Genomic DNA, 26,903 nt, shown 5'->3' on the forward strand with positions numbered 1-26,903 from the left:
CATCACCTCAGAGTTTTTTTCTGTGTGCCTTTCTTCCACTACACTCTTGCCCCAGATGTGATGGACAGTGTATATTTTTCCCCTTTAGATCCTCCATTATCCTTGTCTCGAGGCTCTGTGCCTCAAAAGATTGTTTGAAATTGGTGAGACTGATCAGTGGTGGTCTGTGTCCTCTGGCTTATGATGAGTTTTGGTCAGTGTGAGGCACTGGAGGAGAATGGAGATTTGAAGAAGGATAACATTAGGGAATGTATTACTCCACCTCATGCCCAGCTAGGACACTCCAAAAATAAATGTGTCCTGTTATCAAATGAAATGACTCCTGTCTCAGTCTATTTTGTGCTGCTCTTAACAGAATTCCTGATACTGTGTAATTTATAATAAACAGAAATTTATTTTATAACAGTTCTGGAGGCTGGGAAATCTAAGATCTAAGTGCCAGCATCTGGTGAGGGCCTTCTTGCTGTATCGTCACATGCTGGAAGATGGAAGGGCAAAGGGGCGAAGGAGGCTGAACTTGCCCTTTTATAATGTCATTAGTCTCATCTAGAAGGGTGGAATCTTCCTGGCCTAAATACCACTCAAAGGTCCAACTTGTTAATATTGTTACAATGGCAATTAAATTTCAATATCAATGAGGGGGACAAATATTCAAATCATAGCTGCTCCTATCAAATGACCCTCTATATACAGCTACTCTGGGGTTCGTTAGCTAAAACATCCTTAGTCCCTTCAGGAGGTTCAATAAGTTTCCTACTATTGCTAGTTTAGGATACTTCATTAGTCTCTAATAACTTTCCTTACCTGTCCACATTTCCTAAATAATCTTTTCATTAAACTCTTAATTATCAATTTTAAGTGTGCCATCTGTTTCCTACTGGGATCCTGACATGTGGGATTCTTCACTAGGAAACAAATACCAAGATGGAGATAGGGATGCAAACACATATTAGATAATTATTCCTATGAAACATATAAATGGGGAAAAAACAAGCAGAGTTGGGCAAGGAAAGCTTTCAGATTGTAATACAAAACTGATGCTTGTGAAAAGAGAAGGGGATATGCAGGATTGGTCAGAAATAGCCTCAGACCCCAGTGCAGATCTGATAAATTCTCAACCAGCCCACTGGGGAGCTCTAGAACAAAAATGGACCATTTAAGTGGTCTCCATTGGACAGAAATATCATGGCCCTAGTACATCCATCATCTTTTTGTTATTGATTCTTGTCTGGGAAAAATGTGACCTCAGTTCAAAACCTAAGTTGACTTCTGAAGACAAGAAGTATAGGCTGTCAGAAGTACAGACTGCTAATTGCAGTCTTTGCCCTGAATGACAAGTTCTATCTTGAAGCAGAGCTTAGGGGCATAGCTTCTTTGTCACCACATCAGGAGAACAGCCATTCCCAATTCTTGAAATATCATCTATACAGGAAACTCATAATATTTTACCTATCTCTTATCTTAGCCTAAGCTTAACTCAAAATCTACTAGTACATTCAATTCAGATATATGATAATCATCTCAACTTCAATACATCCCAAAACAATATAGTGATTTTTCTGTTCTCATCAATCCTGGTTCTATTCTAGTATTTGGAAATTGTTTAAATTCTACCTTTCCATTTCCAGCACTCAAGCCAAAATACAGGAGTCACTCTTGATCCCCTCTTTCTGCACAGAACTTATCCTATTCATTATCAAGTCCTACTTCAAAAACATGTCTTGAGTTCAGTTTTTAACCTTGATCTTTATTGCCATTCCCTAAAGCCACGAGCTCTCACACAATATTGGAACAGCCTCTTAATTGGTCTTCCCTCTTCCATTCTTGTCCTATTCATATCCATTGATTAAAGTGGACTTCTTAAAATATAAATCAATCATGTTAATCTGCACAAAAATGTTTCAATGGTTTCATAATTTACTTATGACAAATTGTACTGTCCTTAAGATGGCCTCTAATAATCTCACTTATGTAGCTCTTTTTAACTTTTTCGGCCTAATTGTGTTCTCCTCTACTTCTTGCTTACCAGGATCCAGTCATAACTGACTTCTTTAGAGATCTTATAATATTTGTAGTTTTTTTTTCTTTACTTCTAAGTTTCTGCTCAAAATGTTTTTAATCTTCATTCAAGTTTACAATTATTTAACTTTTATCAGTTAGTTTAAATAAACCTTGCTTTCTGAATTGCTCTCTGAATCTCTTAAAAGAAATAAGGAGTTGCTGTTGTGTTATAGACTTTGTTGCCTTTTTTTCATATAAGTTATCACAGTTTGCATTTATTTATGGGCATAGTTGGTTTAGTTATTGTAGCTCTTTCCCACTAAACACGATTTAATAGCTCAGGTATCATATCTGTTTAGCATAACACTACATCCCCGGGATCTGACATGATGCCTTGCATCCCATTCATTGGGTCTCAAATTTAGACTTCTTTTTATGGTTAAATGAACAAGCAATTATAAACCAACTATAGAATTTATATTCCATGTAATTTCATCCTACTTTTTCTTCAGCAATTCTATAGTTTTTATTTTGGCTCTACATCCTTTCCCATCCCTAGGATTTTTTTTTTTTTTTTTTTTTCTGTTGGAAATCTTATAGTTTGGAGTTTATGACCCTTGAGACCCAGTATACATATATTCTTCAGTGTGTCTTTTTTTTTTTTTTTTTTTCACTGCAAACGCTGCCTCCTGGGTTTGCCATTCTCCTGCCTCAGCCTCCCTAGTAGTGAGTGGAGAGTAGTTGGGACTACAGATGCCTGCCACCACGCCCAGCTAATTTTTTTGTATTTTTAGTAGAGACAGGGTTTCACCGTGTTAGCCAGGATGGTCTCGATCTCCTGAGCTCATGATCCACCTGCCTCCGCCTCCTAAAGTGCTGGGATTACAGGCATGAGCCAGTGTGTCTGTCCCAGTGTGTCTTAATGTTTATTAATTTATCTTCAATGATTGAAGTCATGGCATACTGACTTCTAATAATTACTTATAAATTTACACTTGATGTGACTCACAGATAACACATCCAACCCAACAGATTGACTCATCTAGATATTGCCTAATGGCTTCTCCATGAGGAGGTTGATTTCTCCCCTAATTATAGGGATTGTGTTTTAGCCCAGGTACAATGGCCCAAAGAGTCTTTTTCAGCTCTTCCAACGCAATTATTTCCTGCTACAAACTAAGCAAAGCGGCACATCCACTGACTAGAAGAGAAAGCCAGAATTAGACTGCTTGCTAAAAGCCAGCAAAGTACATCCCTCCTGACGCTCATTTTATGTACCTAAAGAAAGAATTCTGCAGGGGAAGAGGAGATTTGTGAATGCACCATAGGGAATCTCAGCTGAATATTATCACATTCTTTCTACCCATTTATGAAGAGGCGGAGACTGTAAGAATGTGCTGCCATCATTTTCATTACCTTCTGAGGCATGAGATATAGCTGTGCCTCTGTATTTAAAATTATACATGAAACATTTATCTTTTCATAGGTTTGTGTATGCCAATTCAAATAGTAAAAAGATTTGACTAAGAAAAAATTATTCACTTGTACCCCACCCTTATTTTTACTATTTAGCTACACGTTACATCACATGATGAGAATTATGAGAAATCAATGGCTTACACTAGAAGAAAGGTGAGAAAGAGAGGATTTATTCAAAGCATTCTGGTATTGGAATAAACAAAATCCGACAGCCAAAGTAAATTTACTGTGAACCCCTCAGAGATATCATTATTTTGTAAATATCACATGTCAAAATGCAAATGGGGTAGATCAATCCAGAGAAGCTTTTCTTGTTACAAAAAGTGAAGACCTAAGTTGACCAGGTCATGCTAAATGAAAGAAAGTTAAGTAGTATTTTTGTTAGATATTGATAAATAATTTAAAAATATACTTGGTAGTCATGTGTAAGTGTTGTTATGGTAAATTGGTTAGCTGACATCACAGGGCGTCCCTTGGGAATGATGCGTATTTATATGGAGTTAGTTAAAAAAATTCAAAAAATGTGAAATAATGCCATCCATTTTCAACTCTAAAAGCTTTGTACCCTGAAAGTGCACTTTTTTTTTTTAAATGCCCATTCAGTTGAAGAAAATGGATGTAGTCCCTAGGAAAATTGAAGCCCAGAGTGACTTCTGTTCTTGTCTCCTTTATGCACTATTTTCTCTCTCAACCTCAGGGCCTCCTTCTAATTAATTCTTCCACTCAACCTTTTCTTTATGAACAAAAAGGAAATAAGTGAATTCATTCAAGAAATATTTATAGACCTGAGACTATATACCAAGCACTCTTCTAAGCACTGGGAAAACATCAGTGAATAAATGAATAAAAATCCCTGCCCTCCATGGGGCTTACATCATGTAGTGTAGGACAGGATGGTGATGCAGAATCTAACATACAGTTTGGATGAAAATCAAGGGCAAACCTACTACTTTTAGTTGCTTTGTCCTTTTTGTGAAATTCCATCAAGGCTCAAAACAACTTACATTTCCCCTAATTGTAGTGTGTGGAGATAAATGTTAAATAAAATAATATACATAAGTGAAGTATTTGATGTTAAAATATTATATTCAAAACAAATAAAAAAATGAATGAAGGGATGATCTGTATGACTGTACAATTTTAAATTCAATAACCAAGTGAGCCTTGATACATGGTTAGCATTCCCCTACAGATCTAAGGATGACAGTTCACCAGTCATTTTAAATTTCAATTTCTCATAATGAACTTAATGAACTGGGGGATATTTATCTTCCTTCCTTTTCTTTTTTTTTTTTTTTTATACAAGGCCTTGCTCTGTCACTGAGTATGGAGTACAGTGGTGCAATCAAAGCTCACTGCAACCTCTACCTCCTGGGCCCATGCCATCCTCCCACCTCAGCCTCCTGAGTAGCTGGGACTACAGGCACATGCTACGATGCCCAGCTAATTTTTGTATTTTTGGTAGAGACAGGGTTTCTCCATGTTGCCCAGGCTGGTCTAGAACTCCTGAGCTCAAGTGATTCACCTGCCTTGGCCTCCCAAAGTGGTGGGATTACAGGCTTGAGCCACTGTGCCCAGCTGGGGGATTTTAATAAATTTCAGAGCACTTTCCAGGTGGAAAGATATAATTAAGACAATTATCACAATTATAATTTATTAATTAACTTGTTGTTGGTAATTTGTCAGACAGGCCTCAGGAATCATCCTAGTTCATGACCATCCAATGACTCCAAGGGGGTTTGAGAAATGGCCATGTTAAGAAAGGGAGAGACCTCAGGGAGTGAGTTAAGAAGCTCTCACAACAATGTAAGTGAGAGAGAAAGGAACTCATTGAAAATACTGACATTTCAGAAATGTAAGAGTGATCAGGTTTGTGGGTTTTTTTGTAGTCCTTTTGTTGTATTTTATTTCCCCTGAGGATAATGCCCAAGCCTCTTTATTTAGTATTGAAATCCCTTCAAAAACAACCTATTGCTGGTTTCTCTTATGGATATGTGCTTCAATCACCTATACTTACAAAAACAGGTGGTGGACCAAATTTGCTCCCTAATTAGTTATTTGCTTACCCCTGTCTAGTTTATGTGGGCCTCCTATCCTTAATATATAGCTTCCATATTAAAGTTATCTATTTAGTACAATAAACTTCTGGATTTGCAGCCAATATGTCACCATTTCAGGTAGTAAGTTGGAGGAAAAGAATAAAAGGTTGCTTTAAAGGGCACTTGCCAGCAACTATTTCCTCTAACAGAACTTTTCTATATGCTTCACCAACATCTACTTACATCTCATTGTCCACTTCTTCATGTAAGGAACCTGGGGAATTCAGTCATTTAAACAGATTTATTTTCACCATCTTTCTTGTTACCAAGTAAGCAAAAGAGAATGGATACTGGGTGGGCTTGGAACAGTCTGTGCTACACCTACCAGATTCAGTCACCAGTGTCACTTTCTCCATTTGTCAAAAGGGGAGACTATTAGCACCTACCTCACAGAGTTGCTTTCTGAAGATTGAATGACTTAACACAGTAATGTGATTAGGAGAGTACCTTTTGCTAACTGTAAGTTCTCAATAAAGCTGACACATTGTGGAGTAACATTATTTTCATCTTTTATATGTTTTGATCTTTGCTCTATCTTCATTGCCTAGAAAGCTTTCTGGCAGACAGCAAGGCTCAACAAATATTTGAATAAACAAACTGTTGTTATCACCAGTTAAAATTTTTGCATTGTTGGCAATTGAAAACTTATTCTGTCTCACTTAATCCTTGACTTAAAAAAAAAGTTATTAACATTTAACTAACAATACTTGTATATATTTATAGGGTACAGTGTGATGTCTTGGTATATGTATACATTTAATCCTTTTTTTTTTTTTGAGACTGGGTCTTGCTCTGTTGCCCAGGCTGGAGTACAGCAGCATGATCACAGATCACTGCAGTCTCAACCTCCTGGGCTCCAGCGATTCTCCCACCTCAGCTCCCCCACTATTCCCCCGGAGTAGCTGAGACCACATATGTGCACTACTACATCCAACTAATTTTTTTAAAAAAATTTTTTGTAGAGAATGGGGTCTCATTATGTTGTCCAGGCTGGTCTCAAACACCTGGGCTCATTCCATCCTCCTGCCTCAGCCTCCCAGTGTGCTGGGATTATAGGCATTAGCCACCTGCCTGGCCTTAATCCTTTATTAAAAGAATATCACAAGCTCCTGGAAGTGACAAGATAGCTGGAGAGTCAGGTTTAGACAGGAACGAGTATCCAATTATTTCTGTTATGATTTAGGTACAGCTGTTTTCACCCTGTCCTTGAATCACTCCACTCAATATTTAAAGCCCTGGAAGACAGGGTGTAATGTGCAAATGTGACAGAATCATCTGTCTCCCTTTGGTTAGAGGGCAGAATACATCATTTCACAGTCCCACCAAAACTGCCTGTAACCAGAGAGAGACAGAGAGTTAGGATGAAATTAGTGTGAAAGATGAAATCAGCAGAAGGAAACTGGGTGGAAGATGTCCACAATTGTCATTGCATATCCCCATTCTCTTTTACTTGTATTGCATCCCCAAACCCATGGTTGCCCCTGGGAGAGAAAAGAGAAAAGATATCCAGCAATTTGGCTTCTGTGAACACATCAATATCATCATTTTCCCCATTGTATAGTAAACTACTATATTGTAAAACAGTGCAGGGATGTGACCCCACGAGACCAAAAAGAACAGTTTTTAAAGGCAAGGATGACAGGATTTAACAGTGAGGTCCTGGGGTTGATATTGGAAGACAGTAAAGAGATGTTGAAGAAAGGCAAGGTACTAAGACTAAATGAGTCTTGTCCGTAGAACTACGGTGACTTTAAGTAACGCCATATGTAATGACATAAATAAACCTTGCAATGATTATAATTTTACAAATAATTCTTATGAAATACTTCATTTTCTATAAGGAATACAGTGCCAATCTGGCTGATTATTGAGCAATTGATTATAGTCTCTGATAAAAACGTTGAAACCAGATGGTTTTTCATTTTGTTTGCCTTTACAGATATAGCCAGTAAATGTAGGTCCATGACAACCTAGAGATTTATTTTAAAGCGTGATTCACAATAGAATCATCTACTGTCATTACACAAGTCTTTCAGACATTTAGAGTTGCTTTAGTTGACCAATCTTTTGGATATTTTTTAAATCATAAAACTAAAACTTTATTTCATTGCTAGAAAAAAAAATTATATGACTTCTCCAAAATTAATTCATATGATTGGAAATATATATACTAGTGCTGATGAACATTCCAAGCAATTATTGGCAGTCTATACTGTAAACTAGCCAATCATATGCATAGGGAGCTAGAGAGCTTATTTTAGCCTCCTTGGATAATTTAGGTCTAGATTTTATATGTAATGTTTACATATTTAAAAATTGGTACAGACTGATAAAAATGATACCACTGTCTACTCTTGGAATGTGGAATTTGTAAAACTGGACATAAAAATTTACATTTATGAAAATGTACTTTATAAGATTCTCTTCACAATTTGTACTCTTAATTTATATGATTTAAAAAATATTTAACATTCTGTACCTTGACATTTTTTTTTCCTTTGTGCAATCACGTTAATCTTTTTTTTTTTTTTTTTTTTTTGCAGTTCTTTAACACATTATTGAAATTACAAACATCCAAAGCAGTTTCATGTGGACAGATTGCATATTCTGAAAGCCTGAGATATTTTATCATGAAACACGCCATGTGGAATCTTTGAAGCGTAGATCTCTGTGCAGCAGCTGAATAAAGAATCTTTCACCTGGTATGTGACAGAGCTTCTCACCACCACCATGACAAACCAGGAAAAATGGGCCCACCTCAGCCCTTCAGAATTTTCCCAACTTCAGAAATATGCTGAGTGTAAGTATTCCTATTGAAATTATGAGATTATTTGACATTTGTGCTAGACAAAGTATCATTTATTTATAAGAATGGATCATAGATCCCGTTCATCATGGGGATAGATCCAGGTCTGCCTTTTGTGTTTACAAGTCAGGTTGACTTGAGACTACCTTTCTGACATAAGAGAAAGGAAAAGATAAATCAAATCAAGTATTACATCTTGCAGGAAAGGAACTAAAATGTTAGATGCAAAATTAGGCTTGGAATACACTCTAGCTGTAATAGAAATAAAGCAGAGGATGAGACAGCCTGGCAAAATGGAGAGTGGTAATACTGTAACAGACAGGGAGAAGGACAAACAGGGTGCAGAGAGTGAGAAGGAAGGAAAAAGAGAAGAGAAAAGCAATGCTGTTCTTGAGACAGTATGGTCTGACTCATAGATATCAAGAGGGAGGGAGAAGGGAGAGGGGTGTGTGTGTGTGTGTGTGTGTGTGTGTGTGTGTGTGTGTCTGTTTCTGTTTGATAACCTAGCATTTCAAAAGAGAGTAGACAGTAGGGAGTCATAGATACATTATGGAATTAGAATCAGAGTTTGTAAAAGAAAGAGGTGTCAGGACCTCAAGTTAGGACAACACAACTTTTTTAGTGTGTGCATTGATACAAGTGATAGGCTATGATCATTCACTTCACTGTAAGTTTTTTTTTTTTAATATTGTTTCTTTGCATATGTAGAGTAAGATTTTATTTATAAGATTTTTTTTTTTTACTCTACATGATCAGGAATACATCTATTTCATAAAGTGACTTTCAACTATAAATATGAACAGCAGTTGATTCATGTGTTGAAGAGAGGAAAAGAAGCAACTGATTAATAGCAAGCACCAAAAGGCTTGCAAAATGATGAGTACAGAAAAAGCAATATATAGATAATGCAGTAAGAATAGTAAGAACAGAAAGAATAACATGGTGACAGGGAGAATAAAATGAAAGTAGTGGAAAGGAGAAAAAGAACCAAACAGCACATGATAGTGAAAGAGGTAAAAATTAAGGCATCTGGGCGACTTGTGCAGAAAGATGTTGTGGGATATAAGAGATGCGTATCAGGAATGAGTTGAATGCTATTACAAAGTAGAAGCAGAGAAAAGGGTTAAACACATATTGGGACTTAGAACATGAAGATAGATTTGATGGTAATGGTGAATACTATGACTCACGTTTATAGAGTACATATGATGAGCTGGGAACACTAATAAATGCTTCATGTATGTTATCTGAAAAGACTAGTTTCCAGGGTATTCTAGAACCTTCCTAATCTGTGGATTGAATGAGGGTATGAGAATGCTGCTGGGTATTTGTAAGGAAGTTCAAAATCTATGATTTCATGGGCATTTCAAAAAACTTTTAGGAAAATGCCTATGACTATTGACTGAGTCAATAATAATAAATATATGATTACAAAATATATGATATTTGGAAATTTTGACATCAACATATGGTTCTCACACTCAAAACTGTTTAGGGCCTCTGAATGTACAATATATATGCATTTATCATATTACGAATATTTACATTTAGGTTTGGGAGGCGTAGGCAGAAGGATTGTTTGAGCTCAGCAGTTCATGACTAGACTGGGCAAAACAGTGAGGCCCTGTCTCTGTGGAAAAAAGGAAATTAGCCCAGCGTGGTGACATGCAGATGTAATCCCAGCTACTCGGGAGGTTGAGGTGAGAGGATTGCTTGAGCCCAGGAGGTTGAGGCTTCAGTAAGTCATTGTGCCACTGCACTCTACCATGGCTGACAAAGCCAGAACCTGCCAAAAAAATAAATAAATAATAAGAAGAAGAATAAAGAAAATTTAGTTCAGAAAGGCCTAATTCTTCTTTTTCACTTGCAGTCTTATACTCAAAACTTTCTAAATTGGTTAAAAATTGATTTGCCTATGATTTCAAATTTCCATATGCTCTGCTCTTTGCTGCTGTGGTAACCCAATCATGAAGTAAATATCTCTGAGCAGCTTCTTTAGAGTGAGTTTTCTGCTTGGTGCTGCAGGAGATGCAAATATGACGAAATATGTGTCCTCCCTTCAAGGAATTTACAGTTTAAAGAAGGCTAGAAACTAATAGAAAAATAATTCTATGTCTAGCCAGAATATTGTATGTGATACAAGCAGACTTTAAGGTTATATTGGGTTTTACAATTCCACTGGAGATAGGAAAGGAAAGGGGAGTCTTCAAACACGAGGCAGGATTTGAAACAAATCTTTAAAAATTAGGTTTAAGGTAAATGACAAAGGAAATGATATGAATAAAAAGGGAAATTTAGCATAAATTTAAGGAAGGGAGGTGAGGCACATTTAGCCCATCACAATTTAAGGGAGTGAGTAAAGTCTGTAAAAATGAAATGGTATCAAAATATACCATACTTGAGTCAAACAATGAAGTCATTGTACAGTTATAAGTCGTAGAGTGACAGAAACAATGTTATGCTTTGAGAAGTTTACTTTGATGACTGAGAAGATATGGTATATGGTGATGAAAAGATACTAGAGACTAGTTAGCAGGGTGTTGGCATAGACTGTATAACATAGATTATGGAAGACGACTGGAAAAGTGAGGATTCAGATTTTATCACATTGAAATTAACAGAGGATATCTTGGAAAATAATAAAATACAACAACTGACAGAGAGAGACAGGAAGAGAGAGAGAGATCTGACATTTTCCTCCAGCTTTAAAAGAAGGGATTATAGTGGTATCTGGCAAGTAAAGAAATCACTGAGTTTGGCTTAGGTTATGTTGAATTTGACTTGTTTATTAAAATACATTTTCCATGTTTGGGTACTCATAAGAAAAGTTCCTGTATTATATGAAACATTAATATAAAATATGCAAATTATTGCTGTGATAGCTAACTTATTATTCACAATTGCTATTACTCAGATATAGAAAGAAATTCCATTTGAATTGATTAGCAGAAACACATTTCTACTAAATTATTAAATGTATTATAGGCTGCTACTTATATTTCATTGGCTAATGAATATGGTGGTGCATTTAATTATATCATAAGAATGCACAAATTAGTAATAAATTTGTGAAAATTCCTAAAACAAGTAGTAACAAAAATTATCATAAGTGTAAAACTTATACAGAGACAAACATCAATGGATGTTCAGTAAATTGGTAGTATGAAATGTCACACTGAGTGTAACAGCATTATTAAAATGGATTCAATGAGAAGACAAATTAGCAGATGAAATGCAACTTTAAAAAAAAAAGTGCCAATTCCAAGATTATTACACTCTTTTTAAATAATGAAGACAACATGAAAAGTGCTAGATTTACTGCTCCAAGGACTTTCCTGTATAATTAGGAAGCAAAGAATATCATGATTAGAACGTATTCTTGTGTGATAAATTGCCAGTGCCAAAATATAACAGGAAACAAACATCATCCTGAAGATTGCAGAAGTCATTGATTTTTCATGCTGTTCAACATGCATGATCAGTTTATCGGGGGTGTTAAAGACTAGACTTTTCATGTTGCAATGCAGTATTGGTAAGTGACATTCCTCCATACTCTATTAGAAAAATGATACATTGCGTTCACTTTCTTAATTTTAATTGATTTGTATTTTTAGTAAGAATTTCTGTATATGTGTTAAAGAAGTATAAAAAAATCAAGTTATTGATTTAAAGTTAAATTTGCAACATGCTAAGATTATATTTGGAATGTATCAAAGAAGTGTTTAATTTGCTTTATTGGGATAAGGTGGGGCTGTGGAACTCTTGGGCAAGATGAGTGAGCTCATGGGACCCCAATTCCAACAAAACCAAATCATTCAATGTTGGACCTAGAGAATACCATAAAGATAATTGTCTCAAGTTATCTGATTTTACATTTTCTCCACAATTGCCAGAATGCACCTTGTAACTATGATTGTTCTCCTAAATGCTACACTTTTCTTAAAAATAATTAAGGATAAGTAGGATGATACTGGCACAACATTCCTGGATAGGTATCTAGCATACCAGACAGCTTGTGTTTAAATACTGCTCCTATCATACTTCAGATATCTGACTTTGGGTAACTTAACATATCTGTGTTTTATATGGAAAAAATATGTCCAGTGCTGTAAGTATTAAGTTGAATGAATTAGTATATATGAAGTAATGAAAGCCGTGCCTGGCAAATTGCTAGTGATATGACAGTTTACAATTATTATCTTACTAGAGAGGGAGAGTGTTCTTCTGGCTGTTTGAACATATTGTTGATGATCAAGCAGAAAAGAGCCACATTTTGGAGCATGAAGAGTCAGTGTCTGTTTTTCTGCCACGAGATTAGACTCTTCTCACAAGGTAGAAGCTTCTGGTGTAATTGGCAGCCTCCGCTCTGTGTTGTCCCTACAAATGCGGAAGGCAGCTGATGTGGAGCCTGCTGTGGCTGCCTACAGCATGCTGTGACCGCACTCCTGTTTAGGGTTTCAGGCTGAGTCACTTCATGGGAAGCATTTCCCTTGATATGTGGGAGAGGAGTATAATTTTCTTCCTCACTCTTGATATAAAGTCATCCAAACTGTTGTTATAGGATAGAAAGCTCTCACTCCTGCCCTTTAGAGAATTAAGCTTATTACATATTGGTCTGTCAGTGCTTTCTGCTATGGTTCCATGGAACAGCAAAGGGTTAAGAAACTCCTGGGCTTTTCATGGATAACAATATTTTCTATGTGAAATCTACGTGATATTTCCAAATGATTCATTATCTGCCCACATATTGTCACTTAGGATTAGCTTTTTATTTGCTATATATAGCATGTGTTATATAGCATGTAAATTATTTTTGAAAAATACTGTGTTATTATGGTGGGAACTTTTCCAAACTTTCATAAATATCATACTGTTTATAGCAGCTGGCATTGTAAGGAGTTGCAAAATTACGGTGAATTTGTTCTTTTCAATAAGGACCAATGTGCATAATGTTCAGACCTGATCTGCAATTTCTTCCATTGGAGTGAGGTATGTGGTGTGACTTAGTGGAAAGAGCTTCGGTTTTGCAGGCAAATATTTAACGGTGTGGAATCCCAGCCCTGTTTTCTACTTATTAGTGGCACGGCCTTCGTAATGTAACATAAACTATCTGAGCCTCAGCTGTCTCACTTGAAAAAGTAGAATCCCACCTCAAAATCTTGTTGTAGGATTTATTGAGACAATAATCAGCATCATACTAAATAATGGATTTTTAGTGCCTACTGTAAATAGTATACAAGTATTAACTCATTTAATCCTCAAAATAATCCTCAGAGGGAGACAAATTACTGCTGTTTATAGCAGAGTAGCTGGACCAGAACTGTGGCACAATAAGTGATAACAAAAGTCAAGCCAGTAATAATTTGTTTACGTTTTTTATGAAGATTGATATGTTAATAAACAGATTCTTAGTCATGTTTCCAAAATAGGAAAAACTAGAATCCAGGATTCAAATAATATAATATCTCGGTCATGAAAGGGAGAGAGCCTTGACCTCCTCACAGGTGTGTAGTCAATTTATTTTTAGGCAAATTTAGATTACACGCTAGCCCTCTTGCCCATTTGTCATGCTGAGATTAGCTTTTACTTCTGTCCTGAGCCCTGTGTTAGATTGGCTCTATTTTGGGAGGCCCAGCCACTTATTGATAATTACCCTCTTTGTATGAGACAGAAGGATAAATGGCACAGGGCCATTTTGCAGTGTCTGAGAACACATAATTTGATGTCAGACAAAACTGGGTTTGAAGGCTAGTGCTGTGATGTATACTTCAGTTTCCTCTTAGGGTTGCCTTGCTGATTAAATATGGAAATGTGTGTGAAGTGCTTGGAATTCGATATATTACTGTTATAATTAGGATTGTGATAGTGGTGGCTGAGGCAGTTGAATATGAAATGTGGACTTTTAAAATATTTAAACCTTTTCAATTAAAACACTTATCTGAAATGTTTTGACTTACTGGAAATATCTTGACTTTACCCTGACACTTGGTCTGAAACTTGAATCTGAAACTCTGTTTTAGGTAATTCGTGTCTCTCATTTCTGACTCTTTCTTCTGATTCACACTGATTAACTCAGCCGTTCCTGGCTCTGACCCAGATTATATTTCTAGAATGTATGTTGGCTTCATAATCTCTTTTGCTTCATCTCTGGCTCTGGTTCCTATTTGTTGTACTGCTTCAGACACAATTTCCTGTTGGTGGCTTCTCTGTGTCCATATGTCTTAAATCTCTCAATACCTAAATTTTGCAATAGTAAAAGAAGAAAGTAACTGTGAATGTCTAAATTCCCATTATTTTTGTACCCTAAAGATGCAAAACTTTGGGTAAGTTCTTTTTAGACTTGACTCCCCCCCAAAAAAATCCATTCGAGTCCAATTTATGGTCAAGCAATCATTGATATTGAAGTAATGGCATCTGTGGAATATTGGTCAAAGTGAGCCAAATCATGCCGTGTCTGAAAAATTCACAAAGTCTCAGTGGGTTAACACACCAGAAGTTTATTTTTTGCTCATATTACATTTCCGATCTGAGTCAGCAAGTGGTTTAATCTCACATTGTCTACAATGAAGTCCAGTCAGATGGAGCAGGCATCAGCTTTAAAAATTGGCAGTTGCTGTGATAGAGAGAGAGAGAGAGAGCGCGAGCGAGAGAGCACTTGTGACTGTGTGCTGGCTCTGAGACCTTCTCCCTGGTAATGATACACTAATATTTCTTTGGCCTAAGCAATTAACGTGACCATATTTAATTTTAAGGGAGTAGCATTTCTTCCATCTGTCCAGTGCCAGGGGAGAACTGAGATATTTGGTGAAAACCATTAATTTGGCCATTATCACAGGAGTAAATAGAACCTACCATTTACCTTGGGACATTAGCCAAGTCATCACAATTTCTTTATACTTTCATTTCATCCTCTCAGTTTATAATGAAGCTAATAATCCCTGTGTATAAATGATAGCTCTTATTTTTATTAGTGATATTATAACGATTTATAACAAAAATTATCACTAAGGCTTATGTATCTTAATATGATACTTTATCCTTAACTCAATTATGGTTTAAAGGTTGTGATTAACTAGAAGTTTCCAAGTTTCCTTAGTTACCACTTTCTACATTATTATGGAAGCACCACAATAAATAATAAATAAATAGAGTACACAAGTTAGAGGAACTTAACTGTACTCATTATTCAGCAGCCTGTTCGGAGAGACAGATCCGGTGGCAAATGATGGCAAAGCAATGAAATGCATTCTCTGAATGTTATGTATGCAAGATTCTTGGAGAGCTTTTAACTCTGCTGCATATGGATAGAAGTTGAGAGAGGAATGGGATTTTAATTTGAATAGAAAGTATTGAGTAGAGGTGGGGGAAGAAGAGAAACTCCAACCAGTTATCAGAGCATGTGGAGAAGCAGGAATGAATGTTATGTATCAGGGAAGAACTTGAAGTGTGTGTTGGTGTATAGACATATTTGTGTATGAGCATGCATGTTATGCATGTGTGTACGTGGGCATGAGTATAAGCACTGAAGTTAAGGCTGAGGAATTTAGCAATAGTCACAAAAAGTGGGTCTTTAGATGCCATTGATAAAATATTATCCATCAATATTGCCTAACAATGAAATGAATACACACTTGAGAGGAGGTCAAGCCCCTCTCCCCTTTGCTGATGGAGGTGTTAAAATCTGAATCCTGGAGTCTAGCTTTTCCTATTTCTGAAACATGATTAAGAACCTATTTATTAATATATCAATCTTCATAAAAACACAAACATAAACATAAGTCTTCATGAAGACATAAACAAACAAATTTTTACTATCTCCAGAATTAATATCTTCAATATTAATTAATTCAATATTAATATCTTCAATATTAATTCTGGAGATAGTAAAATATCTGAAATACTGAAGATTTTAATTCTGGAGATAGCAAAATTGTAAGATTTAAATTTCAGAAAGAAGTAAATAAATTGTATCTTTGATGAAAAGGAGACTAAAAACCAATTAGGAGATTATTTTATTAGGGCAGCCTATTTAATATGTGGGGTTCCATGAAGGTTAAGGCATTGTTAACTGAGAGAGAGGTAAGAGGTAAGCACATGTTACGGGGAGTATCTAGAGGCAGAATGAACCAAATTCAATCACCAATTGAATATGGAGACTAAGGAAGAAGGATGGGGCATTTCAGCTTTTAGAAGTAAGTCAGTGTGGGTCACCCAATCCAGGAAAGGAAAACAAAAATAAATAATTTAGAGGGAAAGTAGAGTGGTTTGGGTTTGGACATATTGAACCCTAAGTTTACAGGTTATGAGATTGATATATAAATTAGATACTTGGAAATACGTATCTGAAGCTCAAGAAAGAAATCAGAGCCATACATATAGAATGGGTGTGCCTTTACATTGTGAGTAGTTATCAAATTATAGGCATAGATGAGATGATTTAGTGGAAGCAGATTGAGCAAGGAGAGAAGGATGGAGATGAAACTCTAGAAAGATTTATTTATAAGACAGTTGGAAGAAAAGATATCCATGAAAACAACTGAGAAATCATAACCAGAAAGAAAGAAGAGAATACGTGATTGAAAGTATTCCGCAATTCAAAGAAGGAATGTGTTTTCAAAAAATGAGATTGAACTTGAGATAATAACCAAAACACATCCAGAGTCTTTATCATTTAGAATGTCACTGGTGATTTTAATATGGATTTTTTAAAAAAAAACAGTAATAGATGAGATGGATGGAAAACAGGAAAGACAGAGAGAACACATGTAAGCTACCCTTTATATAATTTCACCGTGAAAACAAAGTGGAAGGATTGTAACTAAAGTAAATAGTGTAAATAGAGGGATTTTGTTCTTCCACATAGGAGAGAAAGACATGTTCACAGGGGACAAGTGGAAGATTTAAAACAGAAAGGAAATAATTCGTGACAAAAGATTGTGATCCTAGGGCCAAATCTTGATTTTTGTTTTTGGTTTTATTCAGTTTGCTTGAATCTATATCAATTGTTTATTTCTTCAACTTACTAGTTTTGGCCGTCAGCAACTTATGTAACCTTTTCTAAACTTTAATTTCCTCAACTGTATAATTAAGAAAATAAAAAAGACTATTTCAAAGGTTGTTATAAGACTCAAATAAAATAATATGTGGAAATGCGTTGTAAACTGCAAACCACCATATGTAAGTTAATTATGCTTTCATTGGTATGATCAGAATGTACTGAGTTATTGTTCTACTATATTTTCTTTTTCTGTAGTTCTATATCTTGGCTTCTCCCAGATATATTATTTATTGAGTTTTGCAATTGCTTTGATGAGACTATGTGAGAAATATCCTTATGCTTATAGTGGTCTGATTTTCTTCTTTTACCTCTTGGAACGTAAATAAACGAAGTTTATCTTCAAATCCATTAGGAGCAACGATTATTTTCTCATACTGAAAAATGTATTTTATAAGAAAGACCATTGCCCAGATGGTGGAAGGTCTGAGATATTTCTGTAATAACAATGTAATAAGTTAGCCTGCTGCAGATCCTTGGATGCTAGGAGAAGACATGAGACTCCTGACTCTGACACAAAGAACTGTATATTATGTCATAGCAAACAGCATGTACCTCATGTTTGTTTCTGTTCCCCTACTTCAGTTTTATTGGGAAACATGAAAAGGGCCAGGTCACATATGCACAAGCAGAGAATTGTGTCAGGAGGAAATCCCCAAATTTAAGGAATCTGAGTCTTTTATAAACACAATAAACACATCTTCTTTTTGCTCAAGGGAGAGTTATAATTTCTGTCTCCCAAGGCTTTCTACTACAAAAACATCTTTGGAATGACAGTCTGGAACATAGGCTGTAAATGCTTATACTTGTAAAATATACAGAAACATGAAGGAAACATTGAGAATTATCTTTCAATAAATATTAACATAAAGTAGCCATTAACATCATTATCAGTGTCCAGAAGGTAATGAAAATACATATTTCCCCGTCAGGTTGCCTTTTGGTTCATGTAAATATATCCTCAGATTTGTGCACAGAAGTCTCCTTGTCTTGGTCTCTCATTGTTTTGTTTTGTTTTGTTTTATCCCTTTGCTCTATGACTAAGTTCTCAGATCCATCTTATTTGTGCCCTACTTTTTCAAAGTAGAAGGAGATTTACTCACTTTTCTATATTTATCCAGGAAGAATGAAGGGGAATTCATGTATTTGCCGTGTTTAGTAGAACCTACCCATGAAAAATAGTCTTAATTCTTCCATTTCATTTAAAAAACTGAGTCTCTTAAGACACAGATATTCACACACACACACATGCACGCACACACAGACACGTACATGTGTGTGCACACAGTTTTTCTTACAAATATTAGTTACCATTAAATTATTTTCAGTACTTTATTGTAAAATGAACATAGAAAAAAAAAGAATTTCGGGCAAGAGGTCAAATGGCCCTTATCCAGCTGCAGCAACTCCTTTTGTAAAATGTCTTGAAAACTCTTGCAAGTGAATGAATCTCCAGCATGCCATTGATATCTCATATGGTGTCATAGTGTCTTTAGAGCAGGGTATGTTCCTTTTTGAGTGACTGCAGCTGCCAAATGATGAAAAAACTTCCAGAATATTTTTCAGGTTAGTTTCTTACTGAATCAAGACAATCCATTTTCTCTTGAAACATATCCCAAAACTGAGGTCAGTGGAAAATGAAAGCTTTAGGGTAGGACATCAGGAAAGGAATAAAATGCTAGTAATTATAGCTTTGACTTTGAAAGAAGAGTTCCCCAGATATTTACAAAGTTCTGCTAAATATGTCTGGTTTATAGTCTTACTATGGATATTAGAGAATAGTCATGGTATTTTTTTAAAAATTTCTGCCTAATAAAATTATTTCTCTAGAAATGGGCTCTTCAAAGCTATGCCTTGGTTAGAAGGAATTCAAGGAGGAAGTTTGTAATGAACAAACACCCACAGTATTCAAGGAACAGAGAGAATAGATTCTGATTATTCATAGGATATGATTTGGTATGACTGCTGTAAACTCTATTACTAATATCAGATTAGCTGTTTCTAATGGGAAAAAAATCAACACATACAATTTTTTTTTATTATTATACTTTAAGTTTTAGGGTACATGTGCATAACGTGCAGGTTTGTTACATATGTATACCTGTCCCATGTTGGTTTGTTGCACCCATCAACTCGTCAGCACCCATCAACTCGTCATTTACATCAGGTATAACTCCCAATGCAATCCCTCCCCCCTCCCCCCTCCCCATGATAGGCCCCAGTGTGTGATGCTCCCCTTCCCGAGACCAAGTGATCTCATTGTTCAGTTCCCACCTATAAGTGAGAACATGCGGTGTTTGGTTTTCTGTTCTTATGATAGTTTGCTGAGAATGATGGCTTCCAGCTGCATCCATGTCCCTACAAAGGACACAAACTCATCTTTTTTTATGGCTGCATAGTATTCCATGGTGTATATGTGCCACATTTTCTTAATCCAGTCTGTCACTGATGGACATTTGGGTTGATTCCAAGTCTTTGCTATTGTGAATAGTGCTGCAATGAACATACATGTGCATGTGTCTTTATAGCAGCATGATTTATAATCCTTTGGGTATATACCCAGTAATGGGATGGCTGGGTCATATGGTACATCTAGTTCTAGATCCTTGAGGAATCGCCATACTGTTTTCCATAATGGTTGAACTAGTTTACAATCCCACCAACAGTGTAAAAGTGTTCCTGTTTCTCCACATCCTCTCCAGCACCTGTCGTTTCCTGACTTTTTAATGATTGCCATTCTAACTGGTGCGAGATGGTATCTCATTGTGGTTTTTATTTGCATTTCTCTGATGGCCAGTGATGTCGAGCATTTTTTCATGTGTCTATTGGCTGTATGCATGTCTTCTTTTGAGAAATGTCTATTCACATCCTTTGCCCTCTTTTTGATGGGGTTGTTTGTTTTTTTCTTGTAAATTTGTTTGAGTTCTTTGTAGGTTCTGGATATTAGCCCTTTGTCAGATGAGTAGATTGCAAAAATTGTCTCCCATTCTGTAGGTTGCCTGTTCACTCTGATGGTAGTTTCTTTTGCTGTGCAGAAGCTCTTTAGTTTAATTAGATCCCATTTGTCAATTTTGGATTTTGTTGCTGTTGCTTTTGGTGTTTTAGACATGAAGTCCTTGCCCATGCCTATATCCTGAATGGTATTACCTAGGTTTTCTTCTAGGGTTTTTATGGTATTAGGTCTAACATTTAAGTCTCTCTTCCATCTTGAATTAATTTTCGTATGAGGAGTAAGGAAAGGATCCAGTTTCAGCTTTCTACTTATGGCTAGCCAATTTTCCCAGCACCATTTATTAAATAGGGAATCCTTTCCCCATTTCTTGTTTTTCTTAGGTTTGTCAAAGATCAGATGGCTATAGATGTGTGGTATTATTTCTGAGGACTCTGTTCTGTTCCCTTGGTCTATATCACTGTTTTGGTACCAGTACCATGCTGTTTTGGTTACTGTAGCCTTGTACAAAGCTAGAGGCATCACACTACCTGACTTCACATACAATTTTTTTTTAAAAGTACTGGTCAGATGCATTTTAAATAAGCCTTCCTGGAGGGCTCATTTTACTTTCCACTCTCATCCCCATACTCATCTTGCAGGTGCCAGAATTAAGAATAATGATTCTTACAACCTTTTTATTTCCAGGCCCAGAAATACTGCCCTGTCATCTCCAGAGCCTCCTCTCTTCCTAGGTATGAGATGATATCCAGTGCCTTCTCTCTCCCTTGGTTTCAAAGACATGAGGCATTGCTCTCAGCAACTCTGGGAAGTATTTCTAAAGTAGCAATAGCTGCTGCCACAAGCCACTTATGAGGCACTACTATGTGATACCCCTCAATTAATAATATTTTTTGTCTTTTCCAAAGCTGCTTTCTAGTGAAGGCATCTTGAAGGATTTTTTCTTCTTCTATTGGCTGCCATAATCATAGAGTTCTGTGTTAATTTTCCTTTTGTTACTTTGTCTACAGTATGACCAAAAAAGCATGGAGTTCAGAATTTAAAAAATAATACCATTAACATAAGAATTGCTTCACGCTAAGAATCCATCTTGGAGACACAGACGTTCCTAAAATGTTCACTGGTAAAATTCCATGTGTCCTAGAATTGCATGTTGCTCCACTGTTCCTGAGGCCACGTTGCACAAAACATGAGTGAGCTTTCCCTCTTCCCTTCTGGTTTCCCTGTCACAGACTCTTTCAAGTGCTTGGGTACCTAAAACCTTCCAGTGTCAAAAAAGCTTATACTTTGTGTGTGACTTCTTTTCCCAACAGCCTGTAGACTGAGATATCTGAAAATTTTCTTATGGTACTTTCTGACTTCTATCTGATTATACAAGTAGGCACAAAGGCATTTAAGGGGAGCACGATAAGATGTCAGACACTCTCTTCCATAAGTGGTAATGAATAATGGGTCAATACCAAAAAGAAGTTAGAATTTGCAGACAGCACTGGTAGCAGAAGGTAGGGTACTTTTTTGAGGGGAATGCCATGAGCTTGCCCATGATGCACCCCGACCCATGAAGGGAAAGATTGGAAATTCTCATTCCAACCATCCAACACATCCTGTCAGCTTTCAGTGAGACACATTATCTGAGTTGATTTATGATCTTTGCCTCATGAACCATTTCTATTTTTTTTTCTAGGTTGTTGATAAACCTCTGACTTATATTCTGGCTTAGCAACATTATTTAGCAACATTAGTCTGGTTGCAAGTTCTGGCTCCACATGTGTCACTTCTCTGATCTCCTCTGGCAACTTCAGGGGCTCTTCAGCACAGCTTGCCCAGGTGCAGATAGTGTCCTACATTCAGACTACTGAGTGTTATGTCAATAATCACTGTGGGAAAATGTGGACACTGATGCCCAGAAAAGGACTAAATAATAATGGTGCCTTGAGAGTCTTTGTCCAGAATTCGTCTTTATCTGTTAGTGCAGAAACTTTAGACTGCTTACACTTCTCTCAGAGTATTGCAAGATAGGAGTTCCAGTAGGATGCTATTGCCAGAACCCAAGCAAATCCAACACCATGACATTTTGTCCAACTCTAGGAAAGAATTCCTTAGAAGTATAATTTACTACCATGTACTAAATGCTTTCTCAGATAGTACTGGTAGCAGAAGGTGGGGTGTTGTTTTGAGGGGAATTCACCAGCTTGCCCATGTTACACCCCTTCCCATGAAGGTGAGGACTTGCCCATGTTACACCCCTTCCCATGAAGGTGAGGACTAGAAATTCTTATTCCAACTATCTAAGGTATCTACCAATATGCGAGCTTTCAATAAGACACATCATATGAGTTGATTTATGATTTTTGCCTCTTCAACTATTTCATTTTTTTTTCTTGGTTGTGAATAACCTCTGACTTCTCATCTTGCTTCTGTTTGAATTAATGAAAATCACAGGGATGCTCAGACATCTTGGAGAGATTGATGTTGTTAGGCAGAGCTTGGCACTAGGCTATATATTAGGGATCAGCTGTTAACTGAGTCTCAATTGGTTCTCTTTTCCTAAGCCTTCCTCTCTAATGTCCTTTTAAAAAACTTTCTAGGATATCACAAAATTGCATATGTTTTATCTACTCTTGTCTAGGTGGTTAAGAACTTGCATATGTATCTTGGCATTTTCTAAACTACTGAAGAGTTACTTTCTAAACTACTGATCACACAGACCTCAGCAAAACAGTGGTGCTGCCACCTTCTCCAAGTTTCTCCAGATTTTCCTCCATAAGCCACCTCGAAGCTGACATTCTAGCCTCCCACATTTCACATTCATTTCGGAGTTCATATTTCTGTTGTATATCTACTGCTTGTTCAAATTTTCCTTCCCTGTAACTTTCTCAATAGCCTGAAAAATATTTTGAGTTTTCAGTGCCTAGTGACACATAGCAGAAGCTATGCTACTTATCCATCACTGTGTACAACACAGGGTCTGTGTGGAGATTACCCAGGTATTATGTAGACCATCAAACTAAACCATATCCCCCATAAGTCTTTCTTCTCTGTAAGACGTCTCCACATTTTAAAAATAGAAAATGCATAATAAATAAGGGATAAGTTGTTCTATAACAGGCTCCTTGACTCAATATTTCCTGGAATAAATTTATTTGAGGGATCAGTCTGATAAACATACATAATATGGGTTAGTTATGACTTTGGAGTAGAAACAGCATTTTCAAAGAGTAGGTTCTGTCAGCAAGTCCACTGCTAGAGGCTGAGATTTCTCCGTCTAGTCTCTCTCTCTCTCTCTCTCTCTCTCTCACTCTCTCTCTCTCTCTTTCTCTCTCTCTCCCCACTCTCCTCTCTTTCTGCCCCACAAATGCTCTAAGTCTCTTTGTTATTCAGTTTAAATGCCACAGAAGAGGCTTTTGAAACTTTCAGCGGCATACTTGGATTCAGGTGTGACCATTCCACAGGTCAAAAATTCTGGGTAATGCCTTATCTAGTTGTTCTCATGCTATTTATTACTTCACACAATGTTTTAAAGGTAGTCCCTGTATAGTCCACGTTCCACAGATAATGTGATACTATGAGAAACTAATCAAAAAACACACCTGGAATACACAGGATGGCTCAAAACACTTGCTTATTAGTTGTGTGACCTTTCTTCTGTTTCCCTTCCTTCTTTCTTCTTGTAGAACATTCTGAGTATTTTGACTCCATCCTACCTGAGTCCCACAGTGTCAAAGCTGGCAATGCCATTTTTTTGGCATCATGTGTCTTCAGGGTTAGCCATTATTCATGGATGTACCCATAAGAGCAAAAGATGGCTCAATGAGCTGTTTTAGAGTATTCACAGTAGTGCATTTTAAAGACAAGTTGAGTGTTTACATGCTGATATTTATTATCACTCAGAGAATATCTTAGATGGCAAATATAGTATCTAACACTTATAAAGAGCTTATTATTATAGGTCACATTATTCTAAATGCCTAAATGTTAACTATGTTAACACATTTAATCTCCATAGCAACTCTACCAAGCCAGTACTTATTATTATTATTGTCATTTTTCAGATGAGGAAATTAAAGCCCAGAGAAGTTCAATAATTTCTTTGCCTAAGGTCAAAGAGATCTTAAACTATAGGATCATGGTTCAAATCAGGTAGATTGTTTCCAGAATCCATGCTGTAAGTCACACTGCTATACTGGTTCTTTATACGTTATCTTTTAGGTAATCATTATAATAAAAACGAACTACAAACTAGCAAAACTGCTATCCAACAGGAATGCAAATAGAAAGAAAGAAAATAAATATAGGGACCAGGAAACCCTCTTCTGCTACAAGTTCAAATTATTCATAAAAGATGAAAATGTTTGATATGACTAAGACAAAATATAAAGTATGGTAATTCCTGGAATCAGTTGGAACAAGAAAGGATAATTTTGAAAGCGATTCCTTTAAGAGAGGTTTGAGATAGTTCTGATTAACAGGGAATACGGAGTCATTTTGAAAGCATCGACAGTCTCACAAAATAATTAGAACTTATAGGCAGAAGCTTCCACAAAGAAAAGGATCTATTTCTCCCAGGCAGAATCCATTTCCAGGTGTTAGTAGGAAGAAGAATGATGAGGTCAGCCAAGTTGTTTGAGTAAGCACTTGAAGGCTTGGCTCACTTTCACTGCAAGTTTAACACTGCTACTTTGTGCAAGCCCCAGAGCAATGTAGGCAAAATCAAATAGGCTGCCTCAGGCAGCAGCAGTAAGGAGAAATGCTCAAGTTATAATCCAATAAGTGGGCAAAGGGAACTTTGGAGAGTTAATGCAATTGACAAAAATGACAAGAATTAGTCAGAAAGCCCGAGGGACCTCCGTGTTTGTGTTCCTTCAATCCTCCTTCTAATAGTATATCATCTGTTGATGTAATACAGAGGTAAGAGCTCACTTATAGTTTTGTTTTGCATAGAGAGTTAATTTTAAGGAAGGGAAAAATTGCCTGGATCATTTGTTTAAATTGTGAACTTCTTTTAATGTATTTATGGAGAGCTTAGTTGATCTAAAACAGGGGTCCTCAACACCCCTACCACTGACCTGTACTGGTTTCATGGCCTGGTAGGAACCAGGCTGCACAGCAGAAGCTGAATGGCAGGTGAGCCAGTGAAGTTTCATCTGTATTTACAGCCGCTCGTCATTGCTTGCATTACCACCTCACCCTTGCCTTCTGTCAGATCAGGGGTGCCATTAGATCTCATAAGAGATCTAATGTATGTAATGTATCTAATGTATGTATGTGCATGTAAACTGCACATGCAAGGGACTAGGTTGTGTGATCCTTATGAAAATATAATATCCAATGATCTGTCACTGTCTCCCATCATCCCCAATGGGACCATCCAGTTGCAGGAAAACAAGCGTAGGGCTCCCACTGTTTCTATATTATGGTGAGTTGTACAGTTATTTCATTATATATTACTACAATGAAATAATAATAGAAATAAAGTACAATAATTCAAGTGCACAATAAATGTAATGCACTTGAATTATCCTGAAACCATTTCCCCACTCCCTGATCCATGGAAAAATTGTCTTCCATGACACTGGACCCTGCTGCCAAAAAGTCTGGGGACCAGTGATCTAGAACACAGCCCTGCTCTGAAGGGCAGTTCCTCCATTCAAGTCAATTGCACTCCAGACATTTCACACCACTCAGGAACACATAGAGAACCATGGTGTTGATAAATTAATGCTCTATATATTTCTGCTTACCTAGTACATGTGACATACACACACACACACACACACACACGAGATAAATATATGGATCTATGTACATATTAGTTTGCTAGTTTGTCTTCAGTTTATGTGTCCAGCAAATCAGCTATTTTTCTTGAGACTAGTCAATGTAGGATAGATTATATTATTACAACAATCAAAAAAATCTAAAATTATGTAACATTGTAATCAATAAAAATAGACCTCTAAATGACGTTTTATATAACTTCATATACTGTGATCTTGAAAGACAAAGATTAGATCAATTTAATAATTTTTAAAAGGGTAAATGTACATAAACAACACATTCTCTGATTTCTCATGTAACTCACCTTGGATCAGAGCTCAGAAAACATGTTGTGACATGCTCTGACAAAGCAAATCTTTACCAATATTTCTCTAAGTCTAGACGAATGAAAACATTTTTGAGGGTCTTGATTATTTTTTCAACTATATGATATAATGTAGCTTTCTGAATTCTGATTAGGAATAAAAATAACTTGGTAATTTCATTTCGCAAAATATCTAAATTTCATCTATCTCCCACTCCCTCTTTTGCTCAGTCTGTTTTCTCACTTATTTCTATTTCTCTCCTATTTTTTCTCCCTTATACCTTCTATGTCCATACCTAATTTTAAAGCCAGACAGAACAAAACAAGTATTCTAAAAAGCAAAAACAAAATTATTGTATTTTTAACATGAAAACTTAATTCATCAATTACTGTTTAGAGAGGAAAAAAAACAATAAGGAGAACAAGGTTATACA

The 26,903-nt window shown here is 36.4% G+C and overlaps 1 protein-coding gene across 10 annotated transcripts in view; it reads left to right on the top strand.

Annotated features, from left to right (window-relative positions):
* Positions 1 to 26,903, top strand: part of DGKB (diacylglycerol kinase beta) — an 833,256-nt gene that overhangs the window by 124,138 nt on the left and 682,215 nt on the right. For all 10 annotated transcript variants that reach the window (XM_073009083.1, XM_073009084.1, XM_007981994.3 and 7 more), the window contains one exon: positions 8,123 to 8,379. In XM_073009083.1, coding sequence (XP_072865184.1) covers positions 8,310 to 8,379 — 70 coding nt within the window. In that variant the 5' untranslated portion in view covers positions 8,123 to 8,309. The remainder of the gene's footprint in view (positions 1 to 8,122; positions 8,380 to 26,903) is intronic.

Source organism: Chlorocebus sabaeus, chromosome 21 (genome assembly GCF_047675955.1).
Source record: "Chlorocebus sabaeus isolate Y175 chromosome 21, mChlSab1.0.hap1, whole genome shotgun sequence".
Taxonomy (NCBI): domain Eukaryota; kingdom Metazoa; phylum Chordata; class Mammalia; order Primates; family Cercopithecidae; genus Chlorocebus; species Chlorocebus sabaeus.